Source organism: Phacochoerus africanus, chromosome 6 (genome assembly GCF_016906955.1).
Source record: "Phacochoerus africanus isolate WHEZ1 chromosome 6, ROS_Pafr_v1, whole genome shotgun sequence".
Classification (NCBI taxonomy): domain Eukaryota; kingdom Metazoa; phylum Chordata; class Mammalia; order Artiodactyla; family Suidae; genus Phacochoerus; species Phacochoerus africanus.
The window spans coordinates 95,581,154-95,598,681 of record NC_062549.1 but is presented as its reverse complement, the minus strand read 5'-3'; the positions used below and the strand labels follow the sequence as shown (position 1 = coordinate 95,598,681).

At 48.7% G+C, this 17,528-nt stretch overlaps 1 protein-coding gene across 2 annotated transcripts in view; it reads left to right on the top strand.

Moving 5' to 3' along the window:
- IL6R (interleukin 6 receptor) overlaps positions 1 to 17,528 on the top strand; it is a 56,880-nt gene that overhangs the window by 27,966 nt on the left and 11,386 nt on the right. For both annotated transcript variants that reach the window (XM_047784466.1, XM_047784465.1), the window contains exons 6-8: positions 541 to 682; positions 14,652 to 14,698; positions 15,832 to 15,901. In XM_047784466.1, coding sequence (XP_047640422.1) covers positions 541 to 682; positions 14,652 to 14,698; positions 15,832 to 15,901 — 259 coding nt within the window. The remainder of the gene's footprint in view (positions 1 to 540; positions 683 to 14,651; positions 14,699 to 15,831; positions 15,902 to 17,528) is intronic.

Genomic DNA, 17,528 nt, shown 5'->3' with positions numbered 1-17,528 from the left:
TAAATTCTTCTTTTACTTCTGGATGGAAGAAGAGCCCCTAGGTCCTCAGGGGCAGCAGCAAGGGTGTTAGAAAGGAAAAAAATGAGTTTAGGGTCCGGCTCAGCCACTCACTATCTGCATGGCCTTGCATAAGCCGCTGAACCTCTCTGAGCCTTGGCTGCCTCATTTATAAGATGGGAATAATAACACCAGGCCAATCGTCTCTTGACAGGTCTGATGTGAGAGCAAGCATGTGACCTGGGCAGAGAGATGGGTTGTGCGCATGTCAAGGGTGTGCTTTGCAGAATTCTGTGGTGCGTGGGGGCGGGTCAGTGACGTACAGCTTGCCCTGTGGGCTCAGGGGGCAACCCCACCAGGCTCTGAGCCTCCAGGGTGCTGTGAGCCTTTGGAGCATCTCTGCCCAGATGCCTCGCCCACGGGACCTGAGAGAGGGAGCAGTTGAATGGCTGGAGGTGGCCTAGGACTCCCATGTCCCTGCGGAGCTGTCTCTCGAGTGCCACCCAGGCTCCACCCCCGAGTCACGGTGCCTCCCGCCCTCAGGTCAAGGAGCTCCAGCATCATTGCATCATCCACGACGCCTGGAGCGGCATGCGGCATGTGGTGCAGCTTCGGGCCCAGGAGGAGTTTGGACATGGCTTGTGGAGTGAGTGGAGCCAGGAGGTCACAGGCATCCCTTGGACAGGTAGGTCGTGAGCTTCGCAACTCTATCCATCACCTATTGCTCATGTACCGAGTCACCTCCAAACTCATGGCACCATAGCAACTGTTTATCTGCTCCAGATTTGGAACAGCTGGGCAGCTCTTGCGCTGGTCTTGCCAATGTCAGGAAAGCAGCTGCCTTAGGGCTGCACAGTCCAGGATGGGCTCCCTCTCACCTGCGATGGTGGCCATGGGCTGCTGGCTGGGGCCCCTGGTGCTCCCTGAGGTCCGGCATCTTCCAGGAGGCCAGCCCAGACCCCAGGGGAGAAAATCCCTTCACAACTGGATGGGAAGAGCTGCAAAGAATTTGTAGCTCTTTTTAATCTACCGCAGTTACTGATGCTTTTGACTTGACAAAAAAGATGTAAAGGTAATAATAACCACCTGTGGGGAATTACCGAGATGAGCGTGTTTGTTGCCGAACATGAATAATTCCAGAAAAATAGAAAGAAGGATGATCAGCAGCAGTCTTACCACCTAGGGAAAACAAGCGAGAACATTTTATTATACTCCTTTTCTAGGTATATTTGTGTGTGTGTGTGTTTGTTTTTTGTTTTTTGTTTTTTTTGTCTTTTTGTCTCTTCTAGCCGCACCCGCGGCATATGGAGGTTCCCAGGCTAGGGGTTGAATCGGAGCTGTAGCCGCCACCGGCCTACACCACAGCCACAGCAACACCAGATCCGAGCCACGTCTGCCACCTACACCACAGCTCACGGCAACGCCAGATCCTTAACCCACTGCACAAGGCCAGGGATTGAACCCGCAACCTCATGGTTCCTAGTCAGATTTGTTAACCACTGAGCCACGACGGGAACTCCGATGTGTGTGTATTTGTGTCTAAAATATCATGAGCATTCCCATGATATTAAATAGTTTGGGAAACGTATTGTTTAGCAACTGCATGACTAATTTTTTTTTAACCCATGGGAATTTTTGTAAACTTTAAAAATTTTTATCAAATTAAAACATGCTTGTGGCAAAGAAGGGCTTAAAATAATAACCAGTGTCCCTTGGCCCACCCCTTCCCATTTCCAGCCCTGCTTTCTAGAGGAAGCCACACACTTTGTTTCCAGTTCTTTGTCGGTGCGTCCTTCGCGCTGAACAACAAATTCATATGGCTGGGTTTTTTTCTTTTTGAGAAAATTAATTTGAGATGTTATCTTTTAACGCCTTGCTATGAAAAACTAGGATTTAATAGACCTACACACAGTGGAGGAATCTCCCTGACTATAACCCAGAGAACTGTCGCCTAGCCTCTGCTTGAATGCTTCCAGGGATGGAGAGCTTACTACCCCTTTTGCAGCCTGTTCCATTGCTCCCAGTCTCCTTATTATAGAATAGCTTGCAAGCTCGCTTCAGTGTCAGATCTCTTTAGCCCAGCAGCATAATTGAACCAAATCAGTTGTTCTTAATTACCAGGCAATTAAAAAAAATACCCATTTATTGAGTGTGTATGGATAAAAGGGAAAGATAGAAATGGCATCAATTGCTCAGGCCCGTTCTTTCTCCTACCCCTGGCTTCAGGAAGACTTTTACGTGGAGGCTGGCGTTCTTCCCCCAGAATGGATGCTGTGATTTGATGGGCTTTCCTCTTCCCTACCTTTGCTATGTGCCGTCCTTGTCTTTCCTGTCCTGGGTGAGCCCGAGGAGGGGGCTTGGGAGGTAGGGTGTCTTCTTCATTAGATGTAGGCAGTGTCCAGGGCAGGTTCAGATCTTTGTTGGTGTCGGCCCCCTCTCCTGTCCATCATGAGCAGGAGGCAGATTTCTATTGGATGCTCTTCTCGAAAGTTTACTTCTGGAGTTTCCGCTGTGGTGCAGTGGATTAAGGATCTGGCGTTGCACCAACTGTGGTGTAGGTCTCATGTGCGACTTGGATTCGATCCCTGGCCCAGCGACTTTCATATGCCGTGGGTGTGGCCGAAAAAGGGAAAAAAAAGTAAAAAAAAAAAAATTTTACTTCCTGGGAAGACCTGGGCCAGAAGGGAGGCCTAAGTCCTACATCTTACTTAGGAAGACCATTTAAATAAATCAGAACATCCTTCAGGCTAGATTGTGTTGACCTGTCCATGGTTGTCTTTGATCTGTATGCACTTTGAGCCAAAACGCACGCCTTCTTTGAATGCCAAACATTATTATGGCCTCAGGAGCCTTTGCAAAGGGAGAAAATTTATAACACCGTGCAGAGGAAACGTTCCTGGTACAGGCTGACACCTGTTTGCCTTTTATCCCAACTGCTTAATTTAGATGGTCACAAACAGCCTTAGGATGGTCAAAAACAGCCTTTTTGTTAGAAAGCTCTTTCTTTGTTTAAAATGTGTAATTATGATGAAATGTACATAATGTAAATGTACCATTTTCACCATTTGTAAGCGTGTGGTTCAATGGCGTTACTTACACTCAGACTGTTGTGCACCCACCACCATCATCCGTCTCCAAAACTATTTTCATCTTGCAAAACGGAAACTCTCCATCCATTAAGTAGTAACTTCCCATTCCTCCCTGTCTCCAGCCCCTGGCAGCTTTCTGTCTCTATGAGTTTGATTACTCTAAGTACCTTATATAAGTGGACTCACATGATATTTGTCTTTTTGTGGCTGGTTTATTTTATTTAGGATACCATCCTCAGAATTCATCCATGTTGTAACATGTCTCAGAATTTCCTCCCTTTTTAAGGCTGAATAATATTTTCTTTATCCATTCATCTATAGATGGACACTAGGGTTGCTTCCACCTTTTAACTATTGTGAATAATGCTGCTATAAACATAGGCGTACAGGAGGTCCTGTCGTGGCTCAGTGGTTAACAAATCTGACTAGGAACCATGAGGTTGCAGGTTCAATCCCTGGCCTTGTGCAGTGGGTTAAGGATCCGGCGTTGCCGTAAGCTATGGTGTAGGTCACAGACGAGGCTCGGATCTGGCGTTGCTGTGGCTGTGGTGTAGGCCAGCGGCTACAGCTCCGATTTGACCCCTGGCCTGGGAACCTCCATATGCTGTGGGAGCTGCCCCAGAAAAGGGAAAAAGACCCATAAATAAATGAATAAATAAACTTAGGTGTACAAATAGCTGTTTGGGTCCCTGCTTTCAGTTCTTAAGGGTATATACCCAGAAGTGGAATTGCTACATCATGTGGTAATTCTATTTGTAATTTTTTGAGGAGGCACCAAACTGTTTCCCACAGTAACTGCACCTTTTTACAATCTTACATTCCTGTCAGCAATACACAGGGTTCCAATTTCTTCACATCCTTGCCAACACTAGCTATTTTCCCTCTTCTTCCTTCTTTCTTTTTTTCTTTTTCAGGTCCACACCAGCAGCATATGGAGGTTCCCAGGCTAGGGTTGAATCGGAGCTGTAGCTGCCGGCCTACACCACAGCCACAGCCACGCCGGATCCTTAACCCACTGAGTGAGGCCAGGGATCAGACCTGCAACCTCATGGATACTAGTCAGATTTGTTTCCGCTGAGACATGATGGGAACTCCTTTCTTTTCTTTCTTTCTTTCTCTCTTTCTTTCTCTCTTCCTTCCTTCCTTCCTTTCTTTCTTTCCCCTTCCTTTCTTTTTTCCTTCCTCTCTGTTTTTTTAATTTTTACTTTATTTTTTTATTTTTATTATTATTATTTTTATTTTTTTGTGTTTTTGTCTTTTCTATGGCCGCACTCATGGCATATGGAGGTTCCCAGGCTAGGGGTCCAATTGGAGCTGTAGCCACCAGCCTACACCAGAGCCACAGCAACTTGGGATCCGAGCCGTATCTGTGACCTACACCACAGCTCATGGCAACACTGGATCCTTAACCCACTGAGCAAGGCCAGGGATCGAACCTGCAACCTCATGTTTCCTAGTTGGATTTTTTAACCACTGCGCCATGACAGGCTCTTCTGTTTTTTGTTTTGTTTTTTTTAATAATAGCCATCCTTATAGGTGTGGTATTGTGGATTTGATTTGCATTTCCATAATAAGTAGTGATGTTGATCACCTTTTCATGGGCTTACTGTTCATTTATGTGTAGATGTTTATTGGAGAAATGTCTATTCACGTCGAGAGTTCTTTCTCATGTGAACGCAGCTCTGGCCTCACAGGGCCTTGCTGTCTAGGGTAACCCCTGACAAGTCTGCTCATCTACTCTCTCTGGGTTTCTGTTCCCCTGCCAGAATACTGGATGGCTGGTGGCTTCCGCCCCTGTCTGCTCCCCTTGCCTTGAAGCTGCTCTCTTTTGTGGATGCTCCTCTTTATATTGTTTTGTTTGTTTGTTTGGTTTTTGTTTTTTTTGTTTTTTTGTCTTTTTCTAGGGCTGCACCCACAGCATATGGAGGTTCCCAGGCTAGGGGTCGAATCGGAGCTGCAGCCGCTGGCCTACGCCACAGCCACAGCAACTTGGGATCTGAGCTGCATCTGAGACCCACACCACAGCTCACGGCAACGCCAGATCCTTAACCCACTGAGCAAGGCCAGGGACCGAACCCGCAACTTCATGGTTCCTAGTCGGATTCGTTAACCACTGAGCCACGACGGGAACTCCCTCCTCTTTATATTGTTGATGTCATCCCCCCACACCCCCACCCCATGGAGCATGGAGTAGCAGGGACATGGTCTCTGCCTTTTCAGCCTTGGGTCACCATGCTTCTGTGACTTGCTAGCGTAACTGTGTAAGCCCAGATGCAACACCTGGCCTCTTCTCACGTAAGCAGCTGAAGAGTTTGTGGTGCCCACTCGGAGCAGGTGTGTTTTGGGGAGGTCTTCACACCCCCAGTGGTGCATATATCCAAGAGAGAACCCAGCTGCTCCCCTCTGCACTGAGGGCAGAGCAAGAAGAACTTGGATAATTCTGATGCAAGAGAGATTTAGGTTGGAAATTGAGGAGCCCTTCTGGAAAATGAGAGGGAGTTTAGAGCTCTAGGTTCGGGGTGTCTTACTGACAGTAGGGATATCTGACTGTTCAGGACATGTCAGTGCCCCAGCTACTGCTTTGATGGCCTTTCCAACCCCAAGGACCTACCTCCCACCCTCACAGCCCAGACGTATAGGAGGTCCCTCGCCTAGGGGTGGGGGTCTTGACCCAGAGGTCATGGGAAGTACATTGGACCTGGGAATCAGGTTGTATGACCTTGGTAAAGTTAGGTTATCTCTCGGGGCCTCAGTCTTGTTATTTGTTATGTAGAGATGATATGACCTGTCTTGTCCTCTTTGGAGAGTTTCTGTTTGTTTGTTTGTTTTATCTTTTTGCCTTTTCTAGGGCTGCTCCCACGGCATATGGAGGTTCCCAGGCTAGGGGTCCAATTGGAGCTGTAGCCACCGGCCTACGCCAGAGCCACAGCAACGTGGGAGCCGAGCCATGTCTGTGACCTACACCACAGCTCACGGCAACGCCGGATCCTCAACCCACTGAGCAAGGCCAGGGATCAAACCCACAACCTCATGGTTTTTAGTCGGATTCGTTAACCACTGAGCCACGATGGGAACTCCCCCCTTTGGAGAGTTTTTATGAGTTTAGTGAAAAGATATGCCTTAGACATAATAGCCCTTACTGCACATGTAGGGGGATTAGCAATTGCAGTGTGTATTGGTTGGTTCCTAAAGAGAGTGAGGCTATGGGCATGCCAGAATCACTGCCTGGATGCAGTCTGGAACCCACTGAATTGGAATGTGGAGGGGGATGTGGAATGGGTAGTTTGGGAAAGCTTTCCCGTTGATTATAGGACGTGTTGAGGGGCTGGGGGATCTTCCCACTGTGATCTAGTGGGAAGTGATAAGGCCGTGGCATAGACACTTTGTGGGGCTGTTTTGAGAGAGCAGGAGATGTTTGAGTCTTGCAGGATGTGTAGGAGTTTCCCACTTGGAGGATGGGGTTGACAGGCAGAGCGAACAGCAGGTGCAAAAGTACAGACTGTGAATAAAGGCAGGATGGTTTGGTGAGGCTGGTTTTGTGAGGAGGTTTTGTGTGGGTGGGAGGTCCGAGTGGGCCAGGCGGTGGCCGGCATCTCCTGCTGGAAGGCCTGCAACAGAGTGGGGTGGGGGTGGGGGGTAGGGGGGTGGGGGAGGGAGCTATGGAGCCTGGACCTCAGTGAGTGCTGCCCCCTCGAGGATAAGCCTGACCACAGGCAGGCTGTGCCCACAGGGAGGTTCCCTGAGTGAGGGCAGGGCCCTGAGTCACCCAGTCTTGGGGCCCCTGCTTGGCGGGCAAGGCCAGGTGACTGCTGACAGCAATTGCTGCGGTGACTCATCGAGTTCCTGCACATCAGGGCTTATGTCACGCTGATGTTAGTGCAGGAAGAAGGGGTTACACATTGATGGGGGCTTGTCAGCAGCTCTTTCCAGAGTAGGAGTTCCCCCAGATGTATCTTCTCTGATAGCACTGGCAGGGCTGCCATCATGCAAGTCTGCGGGCCCTTGGCACAGCAAGCTTGGGGCACAGTGCCTGGGAAAAGCCGACTGGACATAAGAGGGTTATTTCCTGCTCCTCCCAAATCCCTTAACCTCCCTCTCACACCTACGCCCTGTTCACCTACACGCAGAGAATAATTAGTACCATTTGTGACGGGAAGCGAGCCGTGGGGACCCGTGCTTGGGAATCACACTGATGGAGGAGGGGCTAGAGCTTTGCCTCCGCAAGGCTTTTGGGGGCCTGGAGGCCAGGGCTGTGGACTCTCGGGGCAGGTGGGTCTTCCTGGTCTGTTCCCTCAAACCCTCTGGTTGTCCCATTCCCCAGAATGGAGGGGTGTCTTTTTATTCCTCTCCTCAGCACCCCCCTAAGGGGGAAATTGTGCAGGTTAAAGAAGAGATCGTGCCCTGTTCGCCTCTCTGTGTTCATCCCGAGTCCACTGGTGCCCCATTTTCCACGGTATCTCCACGTGCCCATTCCATGGGGTGGCCTCGCTGTGTCCACTCTGTACAGTGTCATTGGGCTCTGGCTGCCCTGCCCATTACCAGCGCGACAGTAGGGAAATGCCTAACAGAGCCCAGGTTTGTTTAGTTATCGAATGGGAATAATAATGCCTGCCTCCAATCCCCTAGAACCAAAAAACCCACCTCGTAGGGTTGTGAGGATTAAACGGGGTGGAAAGCGGTTAGTGCACAGCCTGGCACATGCTAAGTGTATATTAAATGCCAGCATCACTGGTGTTCACCTGTGTCTCGGGCCACACATGTGTCTTGAGCTCTGGATGCTTGTCTCCACTCTGTTCAGAGCTGAACTCGAGTCCTCCTGCACAGACCTCCCTGTGTTCCTTGTGCAGCTAAGAACACCACCACCCCGCCTGCTCCCCAAGCCAGGACATCCCCAGGACATCAGGCTAGAAACCCCCCTCCCTTGGCTCAGGTTCTTGTCCCATATCAATAGAATTCCTACAAAGACCCCCTGCTCCCAGCTGATCTCTGCCTCTGGTGTGCGAGCATCCACGCCACTGCTATGGGCATATTTCGAGATCCCAAGCCTGGGTCTGCCACTCCCTAGCCCACAGCCACGGCTCCCATTGCCTTTGAGGTGATGCTCAAACTGCTGAGCTTGGAGCAACCAGAGGGCCTTCTTGGGCTGCCTGCCTGCCTGCCGTCCCTCGTGCCTGGCCCTCCCTTGCCTATTTCCCTCCAGCGGGACTGACCCTGGCCCATCACCTTTGCATGCATGTCCTGTCCTCCTGCTGTGTCTCCATCTGCTGACCTCCACCCTCATTCCGTGCCCATCTCCTCTTCACCTCCTCCCAGACCTTCCCTGTCCTCCAGCCTCTGTGCAGGAGTCAGAGGTTCCTGGGATTTCTGTAAAATTTTTTTAAAAGTTTCGGGGACCAAATAAGGCTACCAACTTTTATTTATTTATCTTTTTTTTTTTTTTTTAAAAAATTGTATTATATTGGCTGCTGCATGCTTCGTTCCCAGACCAGAGATGGAATCCTGGCCGCTTTGGTGAAAGCGCTGAGTCCTAACCACGAGGCCACCAGGGAACTCCCAGTCTCCAACTTTTAATTTTGCTAGTAAGGAGATAACATCAAAAGGTTAGGTAAAAAGTAGCTATTGCCAGAGTTCCTCTTGTAGCTCTGCAGGTTACGAAGCCCACTAGTATCCAGGAGGATGTGGGTTTGATCCCTGGCCCAGGGGCTCGGTGGGTTAAGGATCTGGGGTTGCCGCGAGCTACAGGGTAGGTCAGAGATGCGGCTCAGATCTGGCTTGGCTGTGGCTGTGGCGTAGGCTGGCAGGTGCAATTCCAATTCAACCCCTGGCCCAGGAATATCTTTTTAGGAGCGGCCCTGAATAGAAAAAAAAAAAAAAAAAGACGGAGTCGCTATTGCCGTTGCCCATCGCCCTTATTTCCTAAAAGAGAGGAGGAGACAAGCGCTTAAGCTCGGAAGGAGGAACACCTTGGCAGCCTTGTACCCTGTAGACAGATGTCCACACTGCCTCGTCCATCTGTTTCTCCTCTGGCCTCAGACAAGTAGACGTTGGTGCTGGGACCCAGCTGGAGGTGCTTTATTTCTCCTCAGGAATCTGTCAGCTTCTCAGTGAGGTTTTGGGGTTTGGGGGTATTGTTATTCACAAGTGGAGGAGCAGTGGTTAACCGTCTGGTGGGCGGTTTACAGGCTGTGAGGGAAGGTGTCAAGCTCAGAGTGGAAGGCACTGCCTGGCGAGGCTCCGCCGCTGGGTCGCTGTGTCCCCTGCCCCCGCCCCTCCGTGAAGGTCTGGCTTTGTGGTCTGCCCCTCTCCCCTTGTTCCTTCATCTCTCTGCCACCTTCTGGCCTCCTTTTGCTTTCTTTTTCTTCTTATTCTCAGCCTGCTCCTGTTTTCTGTCTCTGTACTCCAGCCCCTGAGCCCAGTAGCCCATAACTTAACTGGTCTTAAGGCAAAATTTAAAAATATTATGTTACAAACTGTTTTATGGTCTCTGTTCTGAATTTTGAGAGTTTTGAGAGTTGGGTCAATTTTTAAACAGGTATTAGGAGTTCCCACTGCGGTGCAATGGGATCGGCCGTGTCTCTGGAGCCCCAAGACAAAGGTTCAATCCCTGGCTGGGCACAGTGGGTTAAAGGATCCGGCATTGCCACTGTGTGATGCTGTGATGCTGCAACGGCGGTTCAGATCTGATCCCTGGCCAGGGAACTCCATGTGCTGCAGGGCGGCCAAAAAACAAACAGATATTGTGTGCTGGGCCAGTGCTAGGTCCTTTGAGCCTGTGATGCCAGGTGGTCTGTGCAGGAGGAAGTCATCCCCTTGCTTAGAACTGAAGAAACAAGGCCTAAGAGAGGTTGAGGGTCCTGATCAAGATCACACATCTGGTATGAAGGGCTCTGCCATCTTTTATTCATCTATTTTTTAATTTTTATTTTTGGCCCTGGCGTGCCAGTTCCAGATCAGGGATTGAACCCGGGCCGTAACAATGCAAGCACTTCATCCTAACCACTAGACCATCAGGGAACTTCCTGCCATCTTTCGTATTGGATTTCTCGGTTCCAAAACCCAAGCAAGCAAACCCAAACTAATTCTCAAATTAACGGAAATAAGTCTCTTGTTTTAAAAACTCATGTGGGAAAAGCTCTCAGATGGTCTTTATCCGTCTCACTTACTGGAGTATGTTATTCATTCATTCACTTTGTTATGAATATAAAAGTACGTCTTCCAGTCTGGAAATATGAATACAGGGGGCATAGTGTCCATGTAAATGTATCTAATAGTCTTTTTTCCCCAAGTGATTTTCCATAATTGAAGTTTTACTGACCACACCATATTAAGTACTGAGTTTACAAAACTGAGTAAGATACAGTCCCTGAAATTGAGACATATTCAATCTAGAGATGATTTTTTTAAGCTTTTCAAAATTTTAATTTTTTTAATTTTTAAAATTAAAAAAAAATTATGCCTTTTAGGGTCGCGCCCGCGGCATATGCAGGTTCCCAGGCTAGGGATCGAATCGACCACAGCCTCAGCAACGCAGGATCCGAGCCGTGTCTACAACCTACACCACAGCTCACGGCAATGCCAGATCCATCCTTAAACCACTGAGTGAGACCAGGGATCAAGCCCGCAACCTCATGGTTCCTAATTGGATTCGTTTTCACTGCACCACAGCAGGAGCTCTGAGATGATTTTTTTTTTAATGAGTTAATTCATGTGAAGTGGGTAGAATGGCGCCTGGCACATGGCGATTGCTCAATAAACATTTGGCTTGTTATCAATGTTGCTTTCTTATCTCATTACCATCACTGCTGACCCTACCCCTGTTAACTTCCTGGCACACAGGGGGCACAAGAGGGCTTACGAGGGCCAGTGAATGATAGTTCTCCCGCTCTTTCAACCAACATGCCAGCAGTGGTGAGGCGTTAGGAAATGTAAAACTCTTGAGGAGAGATATAAAATACTTTTCTTTGGAGTTCCCATCATGGCCCAGCGGAAACGAATCTGACTAGCATCCATGAGATTGAGGGTTTAATCCCTGGCCTTGCTCAGTGGGTTAAGGATCCAGCATTACTGTGAGCTGCGGTGTAGATTGCAGACGCAGCTCATATCCTGCATTGCTGTGGCTGTGGTGTAGGCTGGCAGCTGAAGTTCTGATTTGACCTCTAGCCTGGGAACCTCCATATGCTGAGAATGTGGCCCTAAAAAGACAAAAAATAAACTAAAATAAACTACTTTTCTTTTCTTTCTTTTTTTTTTTATTGGCTGTACCTGTGGCATATGGAAGTTCCTGGGCCAGGGATTGAATCTGAGCCCCAGTTGCAACCTGAGCGAGCACTGCAGAGACAACACCAGATACTTAACCCACTGTGCCACAGCAGGAACTCCTACTTTTTCTTTTTTTTTTCTTTTTTTTCTTTTTTTTTGTCCTTTTTGTCTGTCGAAACTGAGTTCTCATGGATGCTAGTTGGGTTTGTTAACCGCCGAGCCATAACGGGAACTCCAGAACGCCTCCTATTAATATTATCAATCTAATTTATGTTCCCCAAGCCTCGGTTTCTTCATCTATAAAATGGGAATGATTATTATTCATAACAATAAGGAGTTGCTGCACCTTCCATCTCAGGGGACAGAGGGTCTGAATCAGGGGTCCCCGCTGCCATCTAGAGAGCTTTTAAAAGTCTTGTTATGGGAGTTCCCTTCGTGGCCCAGCAGAGACGCGTCCGACTAGGAACCATGAGGTTGTGGGTTTGATCCCTGGCCTCGCTCATTGGGTTATACAACTGACGTTGCTGTGAGCTGTGGTGTAGGTCGCAGACGCGGCTTGGATCCTGCATTGCTGTGGCTGTGGCGTAGGCTGGCAGCTGTAGCTCCGATTAGCCCCCTAGCCTGGGAACCTCCACCTGCAGCAGGCGAGGCCCTAAAAAGATAAAAGGCAAAAAAAAAAAAAAAAGAGAGAAAATAGTCTTGTTATGTAAGACAGTGTTATTATGCATTAGAAAAAACGTCATTCATTCTGATAATATTCCTGGGTTATTTGAGATAAAATTCCCACTTTATCCCCAGAAATCTTAGCCATCAAAGGCTAAACATCCTTTTCTGGATCACATACCATGTTGGGGGGTCATAGCTGAGGGTAGAAATTACAGCGGTCTGCCTTTCTTCCTGAAACAGCTCTCTGGGTTTGGGAAAAAAAAAACAAACAAACCCTGATGTCTGAATCCTGTCCCCAAGATTCTGAGGTCATAGGTCAAGGATGGGATATAGAGGATGCTGAGCATGGCTGGATTTGGGAACCACTGGACTGAATGACCACCCGTGGTCAGCCACATTTCCTATGCAGTGCTGCCCCTCTCCTGGTTTTAGCTTTCATTCTGGTGTCCCTTCACCCTCTCTCTGTTCATCCTTCAGTCACCCCCTGTCATGAGTCTAACTGTTCTCTGGGCTGGGAGGGACACAAAGGAATAAGAGACTGTCTCTCCCATTCATCCTAGGTTGATTTGGGGCTAACTTGCTGTGTGACCTTGGACAAATTGCTTTCCCTCTCTGGTCCCATTTCCTCTCTGTACAATGGGGAGGGTGAACATACTCTTGGGTCCCTTCCAGCGCTACTGATCTGTGGTTTTTCTCCCCTCCTGGGGATGGCACACTCCCTCTGGAAATTCTGTCTTGAGCAGAAGCAGGGTCACCCTCTCCTCTACCCCATTGCTAGTCCTTATTCTACTCCTGGCTCAGGGAGGCTTGACATCTTCGTGTAAACCAGTTCTGTGGTATTTTCAGTTTCTTGATGGAAAAATGATGAACTGAAAAGAAAATATTTGAAAATCCAGAGCATTCCACCCATGGCCTGTCACGGTTCGGCGCCTGGTCCCTCGGGCCCACGTTTGCCGCTGAGCCTGGCTCTCGCTTTGATGCTTGACCTTTTGCTGCCTTGGGGGTTTCTGCAGAAACACAGTTCCCATGGAGTGGGAGGGGCCTGGGAGGGTGCCCAGTCTGCTACCCTTCTCTGGCAGAGTGCCTTAAACCCACCTAGGTGGATGAGAATATTTGTTGTTTAAATATTTTTTATTGCAAAAAGGTGCATAGGAAGAGATTCAAGTGTTACTAGTGCTTATATCCGGTGCTGTGGATCCTTCTATTTTTTTTTTCTCCTTTCTCTGTGTGAATATATATTATAGTATATCATGTAACATAATGAATAATGATGTAAATATGTTTCTTTAGAAACTTTGCGTCAAACTCTGGACTTTTTCTTGCATTTTTCATATAACATTATATCATATTCTCAACTGTTTTCTAAAAAAATTTTTTTCTTTTCTTTTTTGGCTGCCCCACAGCACATGGAGTTCCTGGGCCAGGGATCAAATATGAGCCTCAGTCTTGACCAAAGCCACAGCTGCAGCAATACCAGGTCCTCAACCCGCCGTGCCAGGCCAGGGATCAAACGTGCAGCCGGGTGCTCCTACGTTGCTGCCGATCCCGTCCTGCCACAGTGGGAACTCCTAAAATATTTTTAAAGACTGTTGCGATATAAGGCTATAGCATAATTTATATAGCTAGTTCCTTTTTTTTTTTTTTGCTTTTTAGGGCAGCATATGGAAATTCCAAGGCTAGGGGTTGAACTGGAGCTGTAGCCATAGCCACAGCAACGTGGGATCTGAGCCACGTCTGTGACCTACACCACAGCTCACGGCAACACCAGATCCTTAACCCACTGAGCAAGGCCAGGGATCAAACCCGCATCCTTATGGATCCTAGTCAGGTTCGTTAACCGCTGAGCCAAGAAGGGAACTCCCTAGTCCCTTAAGTTTAGATATTTGGTTGTTTCCAACGTAAAACTTTTTTTTTTCTCCTTCTTTTGGCTGCACCTAAGGCATGTGGAAGTTCCCATGACAGGAATCAAACCCATGCCATAGGAGCGGCCCAAGGTGCTGCAGTGACAACACCGGATCCTTAACCACAAGAGAACTCCATAACTTTTTTTTGTTTGTTTTGCTTTTTAGGGCTGCAGCCACAGCATCTAGAGGTTCCCAGGCTAGAGGTCAAATTGGAGCTACAGCTGCTGGCCTACACCACAGCCACAGCAACACCAGATCCGAGCCACGTCTGTGATCTACAGCATAGCTCATGGCAATGCTGGATCCTTGACCCACTGAGTGAGGCCAGGGATCGAACCTGCATCCCCATGGATGCTAGTCATTTTGTTTCAGCTGAGCCACGACAGGAACTCCCGTCACTTTTTTTTAATTTTCATTTTTTGTGGAAGTATAGTTGATTACAATGTTGTGTTAATTTCTGCTGTACAGCAAGTGATTCAGTTGTGTGTGTGTATATATATATATATACACACACATTCTTTTTTAAAGCATTCCTTTCCATTATGGGTTTACCACAGAACACTGAACACAGTTCGTGCTATACGATAGCACCTTGATTCATCCCCTCCATGTGTAATAATAGCTCAATGTAAAACTCTTTTAAATAATAGTGTGATGAACTTTGTTCTGCTTCTGAAGCCCACCAGACAGGACTTGAGGGGCCAGGAATCATTAATAATGACTCTTCTATCCCCAGAATCCAGGAGTTCTCCAGCTGAGACCGAGCTGCCCCTCTCCACGCAGGTGAGCTCATGTTCTTGCAAAAGCATCACGGCGGCGGGAGCAGCACCTAGTGTTTAGTGTTGTGGGCTGACACCAGGCAGAAATGAGTTCAGATCCCAGCTCTGCCATTCACTAGAAACCTGGCCATGGAGCAAGCTGCCTGCTCTTTTCACGCCTCTGAAAAGCAGGTTAAGAGCAGTTCTCTCTATGCAGAGACGCGGGCCATGTGAAGTGTGGAGAGGCGCTGACCTCGCTCACCCAGCTGCTCTGTGTCTATTGGTTGCTGTTTCATCTCCAAACCCCTGGGTACCACTAATGAGCTTAGCTTATAACTCAGATTCAGTTCATCCAAGCTCTTCCCCCTGTGGACTCCTGGTGTCATAATTTTCTGGAAAGAGGATTACCTCTAAAGCTGCCTAACAAATCCTTGAGTAATCCAATTTTGCATCCAGCTTCATCTTCTCTCCTGGTCCTTAATTCCCTAAATGCTAAGCTGGGAGGCTCAGCTGCTCCTGGAGCTGGGCAGCACTGGGGAAGAGCCCGGGGTCCTGCCCCTCGGCTGTATTGGATGCAGGACTGTCCAGGCACCAGAGGAAGGTGCTCCAGGGTGAAGCTCACACTCAGGAGGCCAGAGGGTGGAGGGAACTGACCCTGAGAATGTGTTTCGCGGCGCTAGGTTCTGACCTTGACACTTGCTTCCTCATTTCATCCTTAAGGTAACCGAGATTTGGTTACCAGGATGGTCGTGCCTACAAGGGAGGAAAACTGATGCCCACATGGGCTAAGAAATCTGCCCAGGGTCACATAGCTAGTAAGTGATGGATCCAGGACTCCATCCAGGACGAAGGCTTTTCCCAGTAAGAGGTGGTACCTATGCCCTGGACCAGACCCACGCAATCACGGCGGTTTATCTCCTCTGTGGAAGGTGCTGTGCCCTTAAGCTCCTGGTGGAGAGGCAGTGGCAAGCTGTAGATACAAATAATGCTGCAAAGTTGAGAGGGATAGGCCAGACTTGGAGAGGTCCATCAGATGGGAAAAGGAATGCCTTGGGTGGAGCAGTGAAGGGGTTAAGGAGCAGGGGACGCCTGAGCTGGGTCCTGAATGATGGTGCAGTCCATAGAAAATGGGCTAACAGTGAGGAATGTCTCTTGTAGGCACCTACCACTAATGAAGATGATGAAGATATTTCCTCCAAAGAGTCTGCAAATGCAACAAGCCTCCCAGGTAAAGACTGGATTTTTTTTTTTTTCCTTTTTGCCATTTCTTGGGCCACTCCCACAGCATATGGAGGTTCCCAGGCTAGGGGTCCAATTGGAGCTGTAGCCGCCGGCCTACACCAGAGCCACAGCAACGTGGGATCCGAGCCGTGTCTGCGACCTACACCACAGCTCACAGCAACACTGGACCCTTAACCCACTGGGCAAGGCCAGGGATCCAGGGATCAAACCCGAAACCTGATGGTTCCTAGTCAGATTCGTTAACCACTGAGCCACGACGGGAACTCCAAGACTGGATATTTTTGTATTTCTGTGGCTTACCGGGCACAAAAGAACTGGTCTCTTGGCAGAAGGCCAGTCTGCTTAACAAAAAAGATCCGTGGCAGAAATATTCTCTTATTACTGTATACGTTCATGTTTGATTATTGTTAGCTCAGCTATAGTGAACGGAACATCAGAAGAGTGGGATAAGTCAGTGAAATATTTCACAGTTGGCCCGGAAGGCAAATGAAAATGCTACACTTTACAAAGTTATTAGAGTTTGACGTGGAATTCATGGAGAGAAATCATTGTTTTGGAAGCCGTTGCTTTCAATGCTTCTGATTCCCTATACCTGCAAGACTGGGAAAACTTGGCAACGTTGCATCAAGAAAGATCCCAGGTCCTGTATTTGTTTCCTCCATGTGTGAAATGCATGGAGTCTAGACTCTGGAGGCTTGAGCAGATCCATCTGATGGCTCTCAGGCTTTCTGAGGAAGTCCTTGGCTGCTGTACTGTTCCCTGGGTCAATTCCTGCTGCGCCTGCCACTGGCCATCCATGCTCTGTCATCCTAGTTGCAAACTCCTACCTAGTGCAGTACACCAGGGGGACCTACTAACTACCTGGGGTTAAGCTCTGCTGTGCAGGTGGGGACTCAGAGGTAACTGAACCCTGCTCTCCAGGAGTCTACTACAGTCCAGGGGTAAAAGAGTAAAATAGTGGCTGTAACAGAGGACAGACTGTGAGACTGGCTGAAAGGGAGCCACAGATAAAGCAGAGCCGGGATTGAGAGGCTTGAGTGAGCATGTGCATTTGGGGGAATCACAGAAAGTTCACGGAGGAGGTGTCATTTGAAATGAGCCTTGAATGAAGCAGGGGCGGGGGTGGGGGGGGATGGCAGTAGGTGGGGGCAGCAGTTCAGGGGCTGCTGTGGAAGAGGGGCCCTTGAGTCTTCTCCAGCCACTCTCACTGAGGATCTACCTCATTCACCCCAAGTCTTTTTTTTTTTTTTAATTTTTTTTTCTCTTTTTGTCTTTTTTGTTGTTGTTGTTGCTATTTCTTGGGCCGCTCCCGCGGCATATGGAGGTTCCCAGGCTAGGGGTTGAATCGGAGCTGTAGCCACCGGCCTACGCCAGAGCCACAGCAACGCGGGATCCGAGCCGCCTCTGCAACCTACACCACAGCTCATGGCAACGCCGGATCGTTAACCCACTGAGCAAGGGCAGGGACCGAACCCGCAACCTCATGGTTCCTAGTCGGATTCGTTAACCACTGCGCCACGACGGGAACTCCCTCACCCCAAGTCTTTAAAGACCATCTATAGGCTGGTGATTTGCAAATTTGCATCCCCATCTCTGACCTTTCCACTAAGATC